The sequence below is a fragment of the Indicator indicator genome, chromosome 23 (genome assembly GCF_027791375.1).
Source record: "Indicator indicator isolate 239-I01 chromosome 23, UM_Iind_1.1, whole genome shotgun sequence".
Classification (NCBI taxonomy): Eukaryota; Metazoa; Chordata; class Aves; order Piciformes; family Indicatoridae; genus Indicator; species Indicator indicator.
The window spans coordinates 8,410,429-8,428,605 of record NC_072032.1 but is presented as its reverse complement, the minus strand read 5'-3'; the positions used below and the strand labels follow the sequence as shown (position 1 = coordinate 8,428,605).

The 18,177-nt window shown below is 42.8% G+C and overlaps 1 protein-coding gene across 3 annotated transcripts in view; it reads left to right on the top strand.

The window, feature by feature from the left end:
- MAEA (macrophage erythroblast attacher, E3 ubiquitin ligase) overlaps positions 1-18,177 on the top strand; it is a 40,151-nt gene that overhangs the window by 15,361 nt on the left and 6,613 nt on the right. The window contains exons 3-5 of one of the 3 annotated variants that reach the window (XM_054391461.1): positions 1,246-1,449; positions 12,193-12,315; positions 15,161-15,237. In XM_054391461.1, coding sequence (XP_054247436.1) covers positions 1,246-1,449; positions 12,193-12,315; positions 15,161-15,237 — 404 coding nt within the window. The remainder of the gene's footprint in view (positions 1-1,245; positions 1,450-12,192; positions 12,316-15,160; positions 15,238-18,177) is intronic. The other 2 variants (XM_054391463.1, XM_054391462.1) reach the window with 2 other exon arrangements.

The following is an 18,177-nucleotide window of genomic DNA, read 5'->3' as shown; positions in this document are numbered from 1 at the left end:
TTGCCATCTAACGTAAAGGTTGAAGGAATGCAAGTATGGCTTGAGTGGTTTGGGTTAAATTTAAAAAACAAACAAACAAAAGTCATTGCAGGTACTTTGGGGAGGTTGTTTTGCACTGGCTGAGCCAAGATGTTGGTTTTAAAATGTCAGTCTGTTTCCTTTGGGCAAATCTGTTTCCACAAGTAAGGCTCTTGATTGACTCACAATTCTAGAGTAGCAGAGGTAAATAAAGTAATACCAGTTTAACAAAACCAACTTCTGAAAGGCTACTCAAAGATCCCTGAATTAAGGGTGCTGAGAGGCCAGATGTTTATGTAATTGTTATTATTGCATGACTGATTAAAATGGCTCCAGTGTATTAGAAGTAATGTGGGCTTACTCTACATCACTCCTCAGCAGAACTAATGAAGCAGGACAGCTGCTTGGAGAAGCCATGCATAGGTTAGAGGTGGAAAATTCATGGTTTTCAGAGCCAGATGACTGCAAATCTTCCCAAAGCTCTTTGTAGCCTTGCAGCAGTTCCTGATGTAGCTGAGACCTGACTGCTTTTGGACTAGCTGCACATGAAGCAGGAAAATGCATGTGCTCATCATGTCACAACTCAGAACTTAGTGATGTGCAGGAGCATCTCAGAACTCTGCCAGCCACACCAAGACTGGGCAATTGCCACAGGAAATGAAAGAAAATCTCTAGGAAGTAACTAATTTGGGAGTTAACAGAGGGATAGAGCACCTCCCCATGGGGACAGGCAGAGAGAGTTGGGGTTATTCAGCTTGGAGAAAAGGCAGCTCTGGGGAGACCTTTGAGCAACCTTCCAGTACCTGAAAGGGGCTTCATGAGAGCTGGGGAGGGACTTTTCACAGAGGCTTTCAGTGATAGGATGAGAGCTTTGAGCTAGAAGAGGGGAAATTTAGACCAGAGATTACAAAGAAATTCTTTCCAGTGAGAGTGGTGAGACACTGAAACAGGGTGTCTAGGAAGGTGGTGGATGCCCCCTCCCTGGAGGTGTTTAAAGCCAGGCTGGATGAGGCCTTGAGCAACTGGTCTAGTAGGAGGTGTCCTTGCCCATGGCAGGGGGTTGGAACTAGATGACCTTTAAGGTCCCTTTCAACCCAAACCATTCTCTGAATAATATATAAAGAACTTTTACAAACAACTCTGACTGTGCTTGGCTTTAAAAGCAAATTGAAAATACAAAGCTCTCATTTTTTTTTTTGGTTTTCTCTTTTAATTTTCACTTTCCAGGCAGTTGAATCAATCCAGGCTGAAGATGAAAGTGCCAAGCTCTGCAAGCGTAGGATTGAGCACCTGAAGGAGCACAGCAGCGACCAGCCAGCTGCTGCTAACATGTGGAAGAAGAAGCGCATGGACCGGATGATGGTGGAGCATCTCTTACGCTGTGGCTACTACAACACAGCTGTGAAACTAGCAAGGCAAAGTGGCATTGAGGTTGGTAGCAAGGTTGACTACCCAGCAGTGAAGGAGAGGTTGACAAAGAAGCAGTTGCTGCAGCCTCATGGCAGCTTTTTTCCATCAACTAGCATGTCTTCGTTGCTAATATTTATCAGTGAATTCTTTTAGGCCTCAGTTTGTTCTCCTTACTTAACATCAATTTTATTTTAATGTATTAAATCCAAGTTGAAGGCACACTAATTTTTAGGCACAAATTTCAAAGCTTTGAGATCAACAGCTTGCCCTGTTAAAATGCAGAATAATTCTTAAGTGTCATACAGCAGTTCTGGTTAGACACCTTTAGGCTGCTGAGTAAGCAGTTGGTGGAGCTTCCCATCTGTCTAGCCACGCTTAGCTATGTGTAGGTGACTAGACTAAGCAGAACAGCATATGCTGATTGCAGGAACAGCTCTTTTGTTGGATCATCCTACTGTTTAATGCAGCCAGAGGCAAGCTTGCTTGTACTTGGGAAAATAAGCCTTGATACAATTCAGGGTCTTTTTAATAGCTAATGTCTCTTGCATGGTCCATAGAAACTTTTTGCTGTTTTGCTTATCTCACTATTTACAACTCTGTGGTCATCACTTTCCCTTTCTGTGGTTATTTAGCTGGGTTTGCTTCTTTCTCATAATTGCTTATGAAGTGTTTGCCTTTATGTACCTTGGTGCAGTCTCTTTATGCAGAGCAATGAATCCAGACTGTGCTCCCCTGACAGCTGCAAGGACGTGGAAACTGACTCTTTAAGCATTTGCTTCTCTGACAGACAAGTTGAGCATGACCCAGCTATGTACTCCAGTGGCAAAGAATGCTCAGCAAGACTTTGTTGCATTGGGATGAGCATCACCTGCAGGGGAAGGAAGGGTGGTGACTGAGCCCCTCAGCACTGGAGTGCTATATCTAGTTGGGGCTCCCCAGCAGAATTCAGAGATGTTCAAACTCAGAGTGGACTGGGCAAGGTCCTAAGTAACCTGTTGTAGATGACCCTACTTGGAGCAAGGGGACTTCACAACCTCTTGCAGAGGTCCTGATCTCAACTGTTCTGTAGTTCTCTTTCTGTGACTGGAGGCCAAACAGCTACAAGTGCCCCTTGCTGCTGTTTGAAGAGGCTGAAGGAAATGGTTCTCTCCCTGTCAGTTGTAGCCTGTGGATCCTAGATTAAGCATCTTCAGTAGCTGTTAGACCAGTCTGGAGAGCATGTCTTAACATGCTTAAGTGCTTTGCATGGCTTCTGAATGCTGAGAGCTGCTGAGGTCCTTCATGGGTGGACCCAGTGCAGAAAGCATCCCATTCAGTGCCCAAAGCAAACCATGGCATCACTCTTGTGATGGCAGTAACACACAGCAGGCAGTTTGCTCACAACTCAACGGCACCAGTGATCACTTCTGATAGTTACTGATGGGTTGTAACTTTTCTGTTAGCTACCTCCAAAGGAGTGGTACTCCGGAATCCTTGTGATGGAACGGAGCATTTGAAAGTTGTAGTGATGATAAAGTAGGAAGCAAACAGCTATGAAAATAAATGTTGGATGTGAAAAATTATAGGGAGGTTTAAATATTAGTTATGAAGTAGCTGAAGGTGGGAATAACTTCTGGCATGCAGCATATATAAAGCATAATGTCTTCTTCTCTGGAAACATTCAAAACCCATCTTCTGGATGTGTTCCTTTGTGACCTGCCCTGGGTGATCCTGCTCTGGTGGGGGCGTTGGACTCTATCTCTAGAGGTCCCTTCCAACCCCTAACATTCTGTGATTGTGGGCTTAGAATGGTAGCTGTTCCAGCAGGCAGCTGGTTGGTGCTTGTAGGTAAATTTTTTACAGTTGGGTTTGGCATGTAGTCCTTCACTTGCTGGTCCTAGCCTTGTTTGGGTTTGAAGCTGGCTTTTTCTAGCCTCTCTTTTAATAGGCTAGGAATGGGATGTGTGGGGGGGAAACAAACATGAGGTGTCCTGATGTTATTTTGTTTAATTCTGCGATAGCTGTGGTGATTTTTGCCTAAAGGATTGAAAGCCCAGATTCTGAAGCTGCCAGTTTCCTTATCACATGCTGAAGATCCTCTTTCTGCATTTGCTTACTTCATTTTAGTAAAAGAAGAAATGCCTTTGCCTTGATGCTCACACTGTACAGAAGTTGTATAAGTGAAGAACACCATAAATATAAACTGGCTGTGTTAGGGCAGGGAGCAAGTGATTTAGCAATCTGTGAACCAGTAGTACTTCAGCAGGGTGGCTGTCACTAGGATGTGATTGCTTCAGTAAGAAATGGTTAGAAAAACTTGAAGTTTGAGTGAGGGAAACCACAGAATGTACAAATTAAAAGCTGAGTAAGTCCTTCTCTGAACAATCACCCCATTGTACCTGAGGAATCTTCCTTGTTAAGGCATGTTGGTGAAGAATGGCTTGTAGGCAAGAGCACAAATACACAGGAACCCATCACAACAAGTTTCTGTTCGTAACAGTTCCATTTTGAACCAGTAAATAATGTTCAGCACAGTCTCTGAGTGTGTTCTTTGCTTTGTTGTCATGCAGAACGTGGCCAAGCTGACTCAGTGTGGGCTGAATGGCAAAGGAGCTCTTCATTGTGTCGCTCTCCTGTGGCTTGCAGTTCACACACCAGAGATGTGTGAGAAACCTGCAGGAGCACTCCTGAACTGGCACCACTCTTTCAAAGGTGCCAGAATGGGAACTTGTGCCTGTTCTGAATTACCTTAAAGCACTAGGTTATAGGTGAGCAACTCAGAAACTCTTCTGAGTGTGTTTTGGCTGTTGTTACTGTAGGCATGGCAACTTCCCCTAGGTTGGCATAATGAATGTCTGGGTGTGTTCATCTGAATTTCAAAGTGCTGCAGCTCCTGAGCAGCCTCGCATCTGCAGTTTGTCTCCAGCATCCTTGGGAATTAGAATTATGTAAATGTGAAACAGTCAAGATGGATGCAGAGTAACAGACTTGCTCATTACAAATCATTTGATACTTCAAAAGCCAACAACATGAAGTGTGCTGTGATGTTGAATGTCTGGGATTTTTCACTCCTTTCAGACAAAATGGGTTACCTGTAGTGTAGCATAACAGAGGTAATTTATTACAAAATGCTTAGTCTGGAAGGCTAGTGATTCAAGGAAGATGCTTGACTTCAAATCTTGCTTAAAGGGAGAATGGTAGTATCACCTGTAGATTGCCTCGATACAGAAGAGGTTTGGCTTGCTATGCTTCTGAGGGTTTTTTCCTATTGTACATTTTTGCTACCAGACCTCCCTCCCAGGTGTCAATGTTACTCTACATTTCACACTTTCTTATAGCACTGTACTAGATGACAGGAGTTTTGTGACTGTAGCTGTAACACAGTCTGATCCTGCTTGGACAAAAGCTGCAGGGCTCACACTTAGCTGGCAGAGGAGTCTTTCCTCTGATGGAAGAGGCTACAGAAGAAAATGGCCAAGGCAGATCTAGTCCTAAAGGCTTTTTGTCCCTGCCCGGTGATGCATCTAGCTCTAGAAGCTTTGTTGCATTAATCCAGCACAGTCATTTATTACTGTGCTTAGCATGGTGTCATCTATTGCTGGATATGATGCAGCCTCTTGAGCTACAGAAACTGCTGAGGCAGGAGTAGAGGATGGTCGGGAAAACAGCTGGATAATGACCAACCTGAGTGCTAGCTGCAAGTGCAGGACTCCAGCAGAGTGGTTTGTGTACATGAGGAAAGCAGGTGGATAAAACAATTCTTCTTGGCTCTGGAGCAGCTGGTACCCAAATATCTACACTTTCATAACCATACCTGAGGGAAACTGTTAGAACAACTGGAGGGAAATGGCTGGAAAATGTAAGGATGCTTTTGCTAGGTGTGAGAGCAAAAATTATGGACCAGGAAACTTTGTGATCCAGTGCAGAAGAGCTTAGGGAAGAAGCAGTACTTAGAGTCAGAAGTTAGCAAAACTCAAGTTTGCAGTCAGACAGAAGGTTAGAACATGATATGCTCAGGAGAATGAACTGCAGAATGAAGTGCCAGCATGTTAAAAAGTATTCTGACAGATAACCAGTCCATGCCAGTTGCTGGGGATTTTCAGATCCAACCAGGTAGAATTTACAGGTCTGTGCTATGCAGAGGCCATAGAGTATGCTCTCCTGTGGAAGGTGGGCTGCCCACTGTGGGGATGCTGTTTACTGTGCAGACAAAAACTCTTCTGGCCCTTGTGTTGATGAAGCTGTGGTTTGGCTGTCTTTGTTTTTTTTCTGACAGCTAGCTCTGCAGCTGGCTTTGGAGTAGGACATTCCCTCAATGACTCTGTTTATTTTCTCTGTAATCCTGTTAGTGGGTAGCATTATAACACTTAATAGTAGCTTAATGAACTCCAGACAACATTATTTTATGAGCAGAGAGTACGGAGGCCTCTTAACATTAATTTGTGCCTCATTTTAATTGATGTTCAGTAACTGATGTTGCTGTATCGTCACCACCTATGCCATTGTGTTTCCCTTCAATCCTAGTGCAGTTTATCCATTCTCTGTACTGGCTCTGACAGAGCTATTGCAACCAGCAGCCTTTTACTCCTTCCTTTCTATAGGGGCAGAGAGAACTGATTGGTGGTCTGATGTCTAAAAAAAAAGACCAGGCTTTCTTAAGGCATCCCAAGGCTACACCTGAATTTTGCAGTATTTGAAGAGGTCACTTCTAGTATGGGACTAAAGCAGAACTTTTGGGTGGAGCTACAGTTGTTGAGCTTTGTCAATGACCAGTGAGGTGCTGTTAGTTTGTAGTGAAGTGAATGAGGTCTGCTTGAGGTCTCTTGGAATAAAAGATTTCTGTGCAAATTCTTGAACATGTTACCAGTAATAGCTCAAATCCTGCTGAAGAAAGGCAAACCAGTCTGGTAGGCATTTGCTCTGCTGTTTCTGTGTAGTCCCTGTAAATATGAGGACCTGACTCCTGCTTTGTTCCAATTCACTGCTAAACTCTTGCGGTTCTGCAGGACCCTGAAGTTCTGATTTTGTTGTGGCTTAAACTAAAGGTGGTCCACACTTGGGTGTGTGATAGCCAGTTTCTGACTTAGTTCCCAGGTTTCGAATAGACCTGTATTTAGTTTCCAATTCAGCTGATGCTCAATTATCCACCAGTTCAACAAATCACATGCTACCTTCATAGGCATTCTCCAGCTGTTGCTCTTCATATAACTTTTGCTGTGTTTCTGGGAATCCCTTTTACTTTCTGTAGCACAACCCATGTGAATTCATGAAATCCTGGGCTTGTTTTCGTTTTCCTTAGTTTTGGTGTCTGAATCCAGTGTTCATTTTTCATTACACAGCAGTTATTCTGTGATTCCTAGAACTCATGGAGCCTGGCTCCATGAAGGTTTGTCCTGGAGCTCGTGTAAGCTTTGTTCTGAATGCCCCCCTGGAGAAGAGCTCCAGCAGATCTTGCCAGTGTTGACTCTTTGGGAACTAGCCACCAGCATGTTTGCTGCAGCCTTGCCTTCCAGTGAGGGCAGGTGCTGGAGTTTCCCCAAAAACAAGGAGAGTAACCTTGGGAGGGAGTGAGATCTGAGAGTTTGGCCCCTGTCAACTCCTGCTCACACTGACTAGAGTCCAAAAGATGCTCCAAGGAAAAGACATGCATCTACCTGCTTGGGATGTTCTTACTGAGAGCCCATCTTAGCAAATGGGAATGCCATACGGGGCCAGAGCTTTCATGTGGGCCAGAAGTGTGCATCTAGTAGGAATCATCCTGAAGGAATCCTTGTTCTTCAGAGTGTTTTATTCCTTAATCATTGGAGCTCTCTGCAGAACCACAGGGTGGGTGACCTCCCTCCCTGGAGGCACTTGCAGTTTAAAAGGTAGCAGTGATATTTTAAAAGCTATATATATGTAAATCAGGCAGAACAGAAGGTGCTGGATAGATGGGTTCTTTGTTTAAATAAGTCTCTCTAATTTCACTTAAGTCTTTCAAGCCTTCATGTGCAGTTTTCTCTAATAATAAATGTTTTTCTCTAAGGCTTGCCCCATTGTAATGGAGTTCAATAGACCTTTTATGATAATGTGCATCCAGTACTTAAGTAGTCACCTATCTGATATCTGCTCAGTGGCTGAATAGAGAGGAACATCAGCTCACTGGTCAAATAAAGAAGGTTCTTTAACTTTAGTCAAAGAGTTGGGTTTTCTTTAAGCAAAAATGATAAAATCTAGGTGGTGTTTCCTTGCTTATACTGGAAGGAAGAAGAATGCTCATGCTGTGCTCCCTCTTCAGTATTTGGATAATTCAGTAATTTTTACAGGTAGACTTCTCCCTGAGCCATTTGGAACTGATTTTCAGTGCAGTTGTAGAAGCCTCACTGAATAGAAGTTTGTTGCTCAGCCTTCCTACCCCACATCATGTACTCTGCATTTGTGAGTGAGTTAAGGCAAATGATCCTGGTGATGCCTAGGGAGCTGGGAAGTGTGGGAAGAGTTAGGGTTGGAGAACAGCTCTGTGTGCAGTGCAGGGTTCTGCTGCACTTGCGCGGTGCTGCAGTCACAGAATCACAGACTGGTTTGGGTTGGAAGGAACCTTCAGGATCATCCAACTCCAACCCCTTGTAATGGGCAGGGACACCTCTTACTAGACCAGCTTGCTCAAGGCCCTGTCCAAACTGACCCTGAGCACTTATCAGGCTTGGAGCCTCCACAGCTTCTCAGGGAAGAATTTCTTCCTGTCTCATTTCAATCCACCTTCAAGTTTGAAGCCATCACCCCTCTGTGCCATTGTACAAAGTCCCTCTCCAACTCTCCTGTAACTCACTTCAAACACTGGAAGGCTGCTCTAAGTTCTTCCTGGAGCCTTCTCTTCTCTAGTCTGAACAACCCCAACTCTCAGCCTGGCCTCACAGAAGAGGTCATCCAGCACTCACCTTTGTGGCCTTCTCTGGACTGGCTTTAACAATTCCATGTCCTTCTTGTGTTGGGGATCCAGGGCTGGCCCCAACACTGGCAGGTGGGGGTCTCAAGAGTGGAGCAGAGGGGCAGAATGCCTTCCCTACCCCTGCTGCCCATGCTGCTGGAGAACAGCCTAGGATAGGGCTGGTTTCTGGGCTGTGAGTGTGCAGTGTCAGCTCCTGGTAGCTTCTTGGCACCCAGCACTCTCAAGTCCTTCTCCTCAGCACTGCTCTTTGTTCATTCTCCACCTAGCCTGTAGTTGTGCAAATTGTGAAAGGAAGGAAGACTTGACAGTGTTGCAAAAGATAGTAATTAAAGACTTTGGAATTGCTTTTTAATTTGTTTGCAAGTCAGAAAACATTTGTGGTGGTGCTGAACGCTGTCAGTGGGAGGGGGGTGTGCAGCAGCAGATTTCTTGCTTCAGCTTTTTCTCCACCTGCAGAACTGGCAGTAGTATTTCAGTAACTGCATATTTGCATTCACTCAATTTGGGGTGTAAACAGAGAGGATAAGAGGCTCTCTTGGAAACAGGCCTACAGCCTGAGCAGCTCTGAACTGAAGAATAACTTCAGGAAGCTATTCAGCATTGGGGCCTCAGTGGGGAGCTTCCTCATTTAACATGAGGTGCTTCTTAGAGCTGGTAACTAGTTTCCATCCCAACAAGGTGTGCCAGACAAGCAGTTCTCCAGTGCTTGAAGAGCTGTGATGGTTTGGGTAATCCCAAACAATTCTTTGATGCTCCTTCTATTCCTTTAGTCCTGGCTAATGAAATAGACCATGGAGGAGCTTCAAGAATAGGCACCACTGCGAATGGAAGCTAGGAAAACATGCTCAGATTAAAAAACTAGGATGATACCAGCATGGGGTGGGGTGGTGGTGTTTTGAAGGTTTACTGCCTCATTGTGTCGTAGTATTTTTCTTCTATCTGCATGATTAAGGCTTCCAACTACTTTTTATCAACTGCAGAGGCTATTTATTTTCCTACAAATGGATTTCTTAATGTTTTTTTTTTTATATATATTGCTCCCTTTCTATCTAGTCAGCAGAGAAGAAAATGCTGTTTATTGATACAATTCAAATGTGATTGTTCTGAAAGAAACTCTTTCAATTAAAAATGTTCTCCCTGGATACATACTGTCTATTTAAGAGACAGCTGCCAAGCTTTGACTTCTTTTGGCAACCACACATCTAATTAGCATTTCTCTACCAAATAGAACCTTTTCTATTTTAGATTTGCAAAAGGAATGTGGGAGTTTTCATTTAAGAGCTCTGTCTGCTTCTGCAGCAGACTACAAGCCTTTTGCTCATAGCTGAGGGTTGCTGTGCTGACACCTGATTGATAGATGCTTATATTTGGAGTTCTCCTGCTCATTGACTTTTTAAACAAATGCTGCCTTTACGCTTCTTGAAAACATTTTTTTTTTTTTCCTGATGTAGCTTAAACTATAAAAAGCTACCAAATGAGATTAAAGCAGTGATGTGTTGTCTGCCTAGCATATCCAGTCCTTTCTTTAATGTAAGAGAGAATGCCTCTGTTTTAATTTGTTTTAATAGCAAATGCTGTTCATTAAGGGGCTACATAGCTGAAATGAGATTGAGGAGATGTATGGTAATGGTATTGTTTTAAACTCATATTGAATTGCCTTTCCATTCAGCAGCTGTGTGGGAGAATCTGCAAGCAAGCTAAGGAATATGGTTGTGTTAAATGTCAGATAGGTTATGTGGGCAGAAGGGGTTTTGTGGTCACCTTTTCATGTGCAGGGGAATAACACAGTTCTCTTTTCCCCTTGTGAATAGCACCAGGAAAATCTTGGGACCACTAAAAGGGAAGATGACTCATGTTCTTATAGGAAAACCTTTTGTGGACTAGGTTGGCATTCTTTTGGTCCATTTGCCAACACATTGGTTAAATAGATTTTTTTAATTTTTTTTTTTTTCTCCTTAAGGGGATTGGAGGAGTCACAGCAAGTCTGGAAAAAAGCATTCCTGATGCACGTGTAACTTGTTCAGTTTTGAGCTGGGGAGATTTAGACTGGAGATTAGGGAGAAATTCTCTACAGTGAGGGTGGTAAGACAGATTGCCCAGAGAGGCTGTGGATGCCTCTTCTCTGGAGATGTTCAAGGCCAGGTTGGATGAGTCACTGAGCAACCTGATATAGTAGGAGGTGTCCTTGCCCATGGCAGTGGCGTTGGAACTAGATGATCTTGAATGTTCCTTCCAACCCAAGCCATCTCTGTGATTCCATGATCTTAATTTTGTTCTATAGACTTGTAACTGCTTTAGCTCTCATCCCAGTCTGACTTACCTGGATTTAGTACCATTAGAGCTGTGTGAGGCCCTGTAGTCTTCTGATGGTATAAAATGGTTTGGTCATTTTCCTAAAATCTATAAAGTGTTGCATCTCAGCTGTCCTTCATAGTTTGTTTTTTTGAATTCACCTCTGAGTCGTAAGAGAAGGCTTTAGTACAGCTGCCCCTTGTGCTGCATTGAGAGATAATGGGACCTGTCCCCAGCTGTGTGAGTGACTTTCTGAAAGACCTCATCAGCTGTTTCCTTTTTCCAGCAGCATTGGACTTCTTGCATTGCCTTAGCCAATTTCTTCTGCTAAATACAAGATACAAGTGTCAGATGCTGACTGCTGCTGTATTTTATCTTTGTCTCAGGGAGATACCAATTCTAAGACTGCATATATTCAGCTGTTCAAATGCCATCTATTTATGAGAGTGGCTTTATTTCATTGGAAGTTCTGTAATGTTGGTAACATTCAGAAATTTATTTGTATCATTTTCAGCATTTTGCTGTGAAGTTAACATAAAAATGAATTTATTCAAAATTAGAGTGCATATTAATTGACTACTTGAGTGCTGGATTTCTGTTTGTGCACTGAGCTCTGCTTTCCCAGAGTGTTTTCTTCAGCAAAGTACAGGCTGTCACAGTATGATGGATTTATGCAGCTCTGAAAACTTCTGGCAGTGCCAGTTTAGATTGGATTCAGTTCATGTTGTTTGGGAACATCTACCCAAGCCTTCTTTTCAGCAGAAACGTGTGAAAACATGCAGTTCTTTGATGCCCTACTAGATCTTCATTTGGGTTCAGTCGAGTTTGCCTTGATGGGTATGAATGTGTAAAGCTGCTGGAGAGCACAGAGTAGTGGAGGTGGAACCCAGGTTTGTCCTGGGCAGGTGTGATAGGAGATAGTTGCTTTTTTCTTCAGAAACATCTGTTTGTGATAAGTTTTTGAGGAATCTTGTGGCCCACCCATTGCCTAACTGTGTTTTGGTATAGCAATGTGCTTTGTCATCACTTCGGGATGTTGTAGACAGAACTGTTGTAAGCAAAGCTCTGGAGCTTACAACATAAAGCAAGTAAGAGAAAATATGTTGGAGGCCTAAACTATGACAGAGGAGTTTGCTTAAAACTCAGCTGCTACAGATTGCTGGGTCAAGTAGCTTAAGATTCCTCTCTTTTATGTAGTTCTTGTTCACTTCAGCAGTGTTCTGGCATTGTCATGGTCCATCTGCCATAGTGGGCCAAACTTCAAGGAAACCCAGTGTGAACTACACAAGAGATCATGGGATCTGGTCACTTTCTGTGCAAAGCTCCCCAGCTTAATCTCTGTTCCTTTTTTTCCTAATTATGCTGTATAAGTAGAAAAATCTTGTGGCTATCTCACTACCAGAATATCTTAGTGTAAAACAAACTATGAGTGTGATCCTGCCCAGTCAGAGCTCTTGAGAGCAAAACCTTCTGTCTCTCTCTAGTCCAGTCCTGTTGAAGAGTAGGTTGCTGTGTAAAGTATCAGTACAACTGAAGAAAACTTGCTTTCCTTTTTGTTTTTGAAGGACTTGGTAAATATTGAGATGTTTTTGACTGCTAAAGAAGTAGAAGAGTCACTGGAAAGACAAGAAACTATGACTTGCTTGGCTTGGTGCCACGACAACAAATCCAGGCTCAGAAAAATGAAGGTATGAAAATGTAGTGTGGGCATGTTTTGCTGAAATTGTTCTCGAAATGTTTGCTGAACTGCTTGGCTATTTGCTGTGGTCAGTCTGGTTTAAATTATAGGTCTTGACTGAGGCCTTGTGTAAAAATCAGGGCAGTAAGTATAAAACTCTTCCCTCCTTTTTTTTTTTTTTTTTTCTTCCCCCAGAAAGTGTATGTAGCTGGACCTAAATTAACTCCTACAAGTGCCAACCCTGCAACTGAGCAGTGGATCACCTTAGAGGTGGAACTTTTCTCAACAGATCACGCTCAGATAACACAATCATTCAGACAGATTTAGTGTGGTTTACCGATGTCAAAATGCAGAAGTATGTAGTATATTAATGCATGGGAACTTCTCTTTATAGCTCTCTGCATCCCAGTGAGAATATAACTCTGATAACACATGAAAGTGTCTTCAGGGTGAGATGTAATTGGTAAAGCTGTGGCAGGCTTAACACTGAGAGGCATTTCATACAGACCTTGGTCCTAGAGTTTAAGAAAGAAAATCCAACTGAAGTCAAGAACTAACTTCCTGTGAGAAATGACTGCTGATATGGTTTTCATCAAAACTAAAAGCCAAGGCTAATCAAGCACTGAAGACAGCAAGTCTCTCTTCAGCCAGTGAGCACCATGGCTTGGACCTGCTGCTGCTTGTTCTGTGCACTTGGCTTCAACTTCCTTGTCTCTTAAATTCTGAATTTCAACACCTGCTGTAATCTGTTACAGGGCTTGCAGAAATATGGTTTTAACTCATATTAACCAAAATCCCTGCCTCCCTCAGGTGTTTGTGTCTTATGGTTTTTTTTAAACTAAGTGCTTTCTTTAACCAAAACTGTTTGAGTGCACACAGTGGTAAGCAGAGGGTGACATTGGCTGTCAATCAGGGACACCTAAACAAGAGCCAGCTGAAGATAGGATGCAAAAGCCAGTTGGGCAGTGATTACTCTAAAGAGAAGGATGATCTTGTTATGGAAACCATTAGAGGAGGGCCAGAGTTGGTATGTAAACACCAGTCCGTAATTACACTGCTAAAAAATCTTCTCTCTATAATCTTAGGATGTGAAGTAACATAAGAAATAGTCTCAACATCTTACTCCTTTCACCACTAACCTTCAACAAATAAGCAAGGAAAAAACATCATTAAAATATGTATTTCTGCAAGCCCTACATTTTTTCTAAACAAACAAAAACCAAAGCTAATGCTCTGAGATCAGAGTTGGAATAAGAGAAATGCTTCTTTTTGAAGCAAGCATTGCAGTTTCTGGTTCCTGAACTACTCATGGATCCCAGCCACCACCTTACTGCAGACTTAATCCAGTAATGGAACTGCACCTCAGCCTGGCAGGCAGTCCTGCAGCCTGTGCAGGTGTGAGCTATTTGAACTCCTCTGACTGCTACTGTGCAGTTGTTTGGAAGCACACCAAGTTGAAATGTGTATCATGTCATTGCCTTGGGCTCTCCCAGCAATGCTTGTCTGTAGAACCCACCCAGTGATTGGCTTGTGTGTTACTTCAAGATCCACAGAAACACAAACTCTCAAGGTTGTTTTGGGAGGTGGGGTTTTGCTGCTGAAACATGTGAAATGCTAGGATTTAGTATCACAATTAAAAAGCTTGATCAGTTTTGTAGTAGAAATTAACTTAGCTAAAATTCTAAATGAGGGGATTGTATGGATTTGTGGAACAGGGTGCTTTAAAATAGTCCTGGTTGAAATATGCACATCAAATAATCTTTTATCTGTTTGAGTTAAAAAAAATAGCTGGAAAATATTTTTCTGTTTCCTTAATCAAGTTTGTAGGCCAGAATTGTAGGCCAGAATGCACCATTTTGTTCCAATAGCTTACATTTCAAATCTCCAAACAAGCAACTGTTGCAGTGTGTGTATTACTCACCCCAGGCAGCTAACCCATACAGACTGGGAGTTGCTCACATTCCTGCTGGAGTCACTGAGGAATTTTGATATTACTGTGCTGTGCTGATGGACAATAAACAAAAGGCAACTATTCATTGGAAGCGTGGGGGAAGAGAAAGCCATTTGCCAATGGGAGCAGGGTGAGAGGAGGAATACAGCTCAGGGTAGAGGACTTGGGTTTGGTGGGGTTTTTTTGTTTGTTTGTTTTTCTTAAGGTGATAGAGAAGTTGGCTGTGTCCCTATAAAGGAACAGTGACTTGTTCATTAGTGGGAGGAGAATCTTCTTAATTCCACATATTCAGAGTGTGTTTATAGATTTTTTTTTTTTTTTGTGAACTGCTGATGGAGTTGGATTTAAAAGGGACACTGTCAAGTTCATGATGCTTCCAAAATGCCACCTGGTTTTCTTGTTTGAGACTTGTTTCCAGCATAGCTTTTTGATGTTTGAGATAAAAGTTTGAAAGGAGGGAGGGGATTGTAGCCACTTCAGCTCTGTGCTGGGTTTGGTTAATGCTGGGGACTTTAAAAATAGTGTCCAAAGACTTGCTTCTTCCTCGCAGTCTTCTGGGGAGGACTCTGTCTGAATTATCACATAGACCAAATGTCTGCTGAATCTGCTGCTTTACTTTGGAAGAATGTACAGAGAAACCACCTGGTTCTCTCACTTGAAGCTCAGATGCTTTCAGTCATTAGGGAAAAGCTCACCCTGTTCAGTGCTGAGGCTTTGACAGAGGCACAAGGAATAGATTTGTTTGCTCTTAGGGGATTCTGTGCTGATCCCTAAAGTCAGTGTTTCAACTGGTGCATGAGTGCCTAAAAGCAAGCAAATAAGACTGCATGTTGTTAACACTTTTTTTTTTTTTTGCTATGTCACTTGAACACCACCTAAACCCCTGTCTTGTCTTTAATCTCAGAGCTGTCTGGAGTTCAGCCTAAGGATTCAGGAGTTCATTGAGCTCATCCGACAGAACAAGAGACTGGATGCTGTGAGGTATGAAATTGGGGTGCTTACCAAAGCATTTTCTTAACAAGATGGTGTTGTGTTCCAGGAGAAAACCTGTGGTGGTTACTGCAACACCCAGAAGCCCCCCTGCTGTGAGTGATCTTGGTAGTGTTGTGATCAGGATTTGTGTTTAAGCTGGGCTTGAGGGGTTTAAAGACAAGGTGTCCACAGATGTACCTTTCAAAGATTTAATGTTGCTGAAACTGTGTTGTCTTACTCTTCAAAATCAAGGTTTAGAAGATAGTCTGTTGGATAAAACAATTGCATGGCCTGGTGGCATAGAATGTGATGAATAGGTTTACTCTGAACTGATTTTCAGGAGCTACAGCTGGCTGAGAGCGTTCCAGCACATTCCCAAGTTTTAGATTAGAAACTTTTCTTATTGCTTTTCTTGAATAGAGTGGGTGAAAGACTTAATTAGCTAAAAACAAGACTAAAGGACAAGGTAGAGCAAGTATGGTGGAAGGGGCACCACCCTCAAAATTACTTGCCTGCAGTTCTGGGGTTATTTCTAACTTCATCCAGATGCCTTGCTTGCTTTGAGTTAACTCCCAGCATTCCTGCTTTGCCCTGCTTGCACCTGTGTCATTGTTCTTTTGGTCCTGATTGGTGCAAATGTGCAATCTGATAGAATCCAACCTGCATGCTAGCTTCTAGATACATGCACTTCCACTTTGGAGCTTTCAGATCCTAAGGAACTGTGAGGTGCTGAGGAAAAGCAGGCAAGACACTCAACTGCTACCTGTTTTCTGAAGCCCATGGTGCTCTTTCTCCCCAAGGAATACTGTGCCTTTGTGCCTTTAGCTTTATTCTCTGCTGAGTTTGCTCCTTTGCCAAATGTGCAGTCATGCATCTTACCAAGGAGTAGTCCATGCTCTAAAAACTATTTGATTTGAGCTGCAGCTTCCTTCTGTAGCTTGGAAACTAAAGGGCAAGCATAAAGCTGAAAGAAGGAGATAGGCTGAGAACTTGGATCAAGTAGATAAGGTCATTCTGTAGGGTTTTTTTTTGTTGTTGATGTTACTGGATGTTTGTTTCCCTCTGATTCCTTTTCCACATGAGAACTGGCAAAATGTGGAAGTTGTCAGCCCTCAAGAGGACCCAGCACTCTTGGCATGGAGTTACTGATTCTGTCACACAGCTGTTGAAATTCAGGGCTGGCAATTTGCTCAGCAGTTACAACTTGCCAATCATAACAGGGCTGCTTTAACTTCACACCCTCTTGTAGGGTGAAAAGGAGCTATGCAAGTGCAGTATCTTTACTCACTCCTCTTTAACAGGGGGAGGTTTTGATCATTTTATACATCGAGTTCAGCGTCTCAGTGCTTTCCTTCAGTTGTGTGGCTTAATGAAATAATGAAATCTAACATTCTATTTTGCATCAAAATAAGTATGCAATGAAGGGAATGCATTTTGGGGAGGTGCAGCATAAATCTCATTGCTTCTAGCAAACTGTTGCAACTTGTGTTTTTCTGAGCTTGCTTCTCAGTGCCTGCAGCAGGATTCCTTCAGTGCTGTGTCCCTGGTGCAGTAAATAGGTCAGGCATCCATCAGAGGCTGTTTACCCAGGAGTTTCCTGTATGAGTGGAACTTGGAGAACTGACATTTTGTTGGAGCACAGCTGGTGTTCAAATAAGTTTGAAAGCTTTGCTTACTGCCTGCTGAGAACCTCTGAAGTAACATATTGCTTTTAGGTATAAGTTGATGTGAGCTTTAAAATGATACATCTTAAGCAAATGAGTGGTTTAATTTCTGTAGCTTTTTAGGAGTGCACACAGACCTTCCTCTAAGGTAGCTTATCAGAGCAGTCTGGAAAGTGGAGGCTTCAAAAATGTACAAAAACTATTTAGTACAAAGAGCAAATATCTTCAGCTGAAGTCCATCACACGTTTTTTTTTTTTACCTAGCATCATTAACCTTTAACTCCCAGTTTCCTTTTTGCAGAGCTCATACCTACTACAATAACAAAGACTGACTGGTGACCCTAATTTCACACTTTTGGGGCTCCCAGTAATTTCATGCTGGAAAATCTGACAGCATTCTGCTACTTTGTTCTTGTGGGATGCCAGAGATACACAGAGTTTTTAGCTAAAAGTTTAACAAAACATTGAGTGCTCCTTGTTCTTGGGATATGAAGGACAAAATGAATAAATAAAAGTAGCAGAGCTAGGAGAAAGTGACCACAGTCTGTTCAGGTTAGTCAACTTCTCTCCTACAAGGGTGAATAAACAGTTTGTTCCTTTGCTTTTATTATGGGGTGGGGTGGAACAGGCATTTAAATTAATAATAAAACTGTTGAGCACTCTTGAGTACAAGTTTTTCTGGCAGTCATAATGGTCTGTGAGATAAAAGCATTCAGGCATCTGTCAGAAAGACTGGGCAGAAAGAACAAGTCCTCTCTTGATAATAGCTTCTGTTTGTGTGCAGTTATTGCTGCTTCCTGATAAAGATGCTCAGGCAGATGTGCACCCTGCAGAGCTTCTGTACTCTTAATAAGTCCATGTTCACTTAAACTGTCTGTTAATGTCCTTCCATTCTTGCATTTGTCAAGTACAAGATGTCTGTCATCCCCATGCAGGCCAGAGGAACAGCCTTTCCAAATTACAGGTGATGAACTTTGTCCCCAAAATGCTGACAATCATTCTGGGATTTGAAAAACAGCATCATCTCCCAATTTCTCTGCTCTGTCACAAGAATTCAGTTAGTGTTTGGCTTTATAGAATCACAGACTGGTTTGGGTTAAAGGGACCTTCAAGATCACCCAACTCCAACCCCCTGCCATGGGCAGGGACACCTCCTACTAGAGCAGCTTGCTCAAGAACCTATCCAACCTGGCTTTGAACACTGCCAGGCTTGGAGCCCTCTCAGCCTCTCTGAGGAACCTGTTCCAGTGTCTTTCAGCCTTCCTGGGGAAGAACTTCTTGCCCA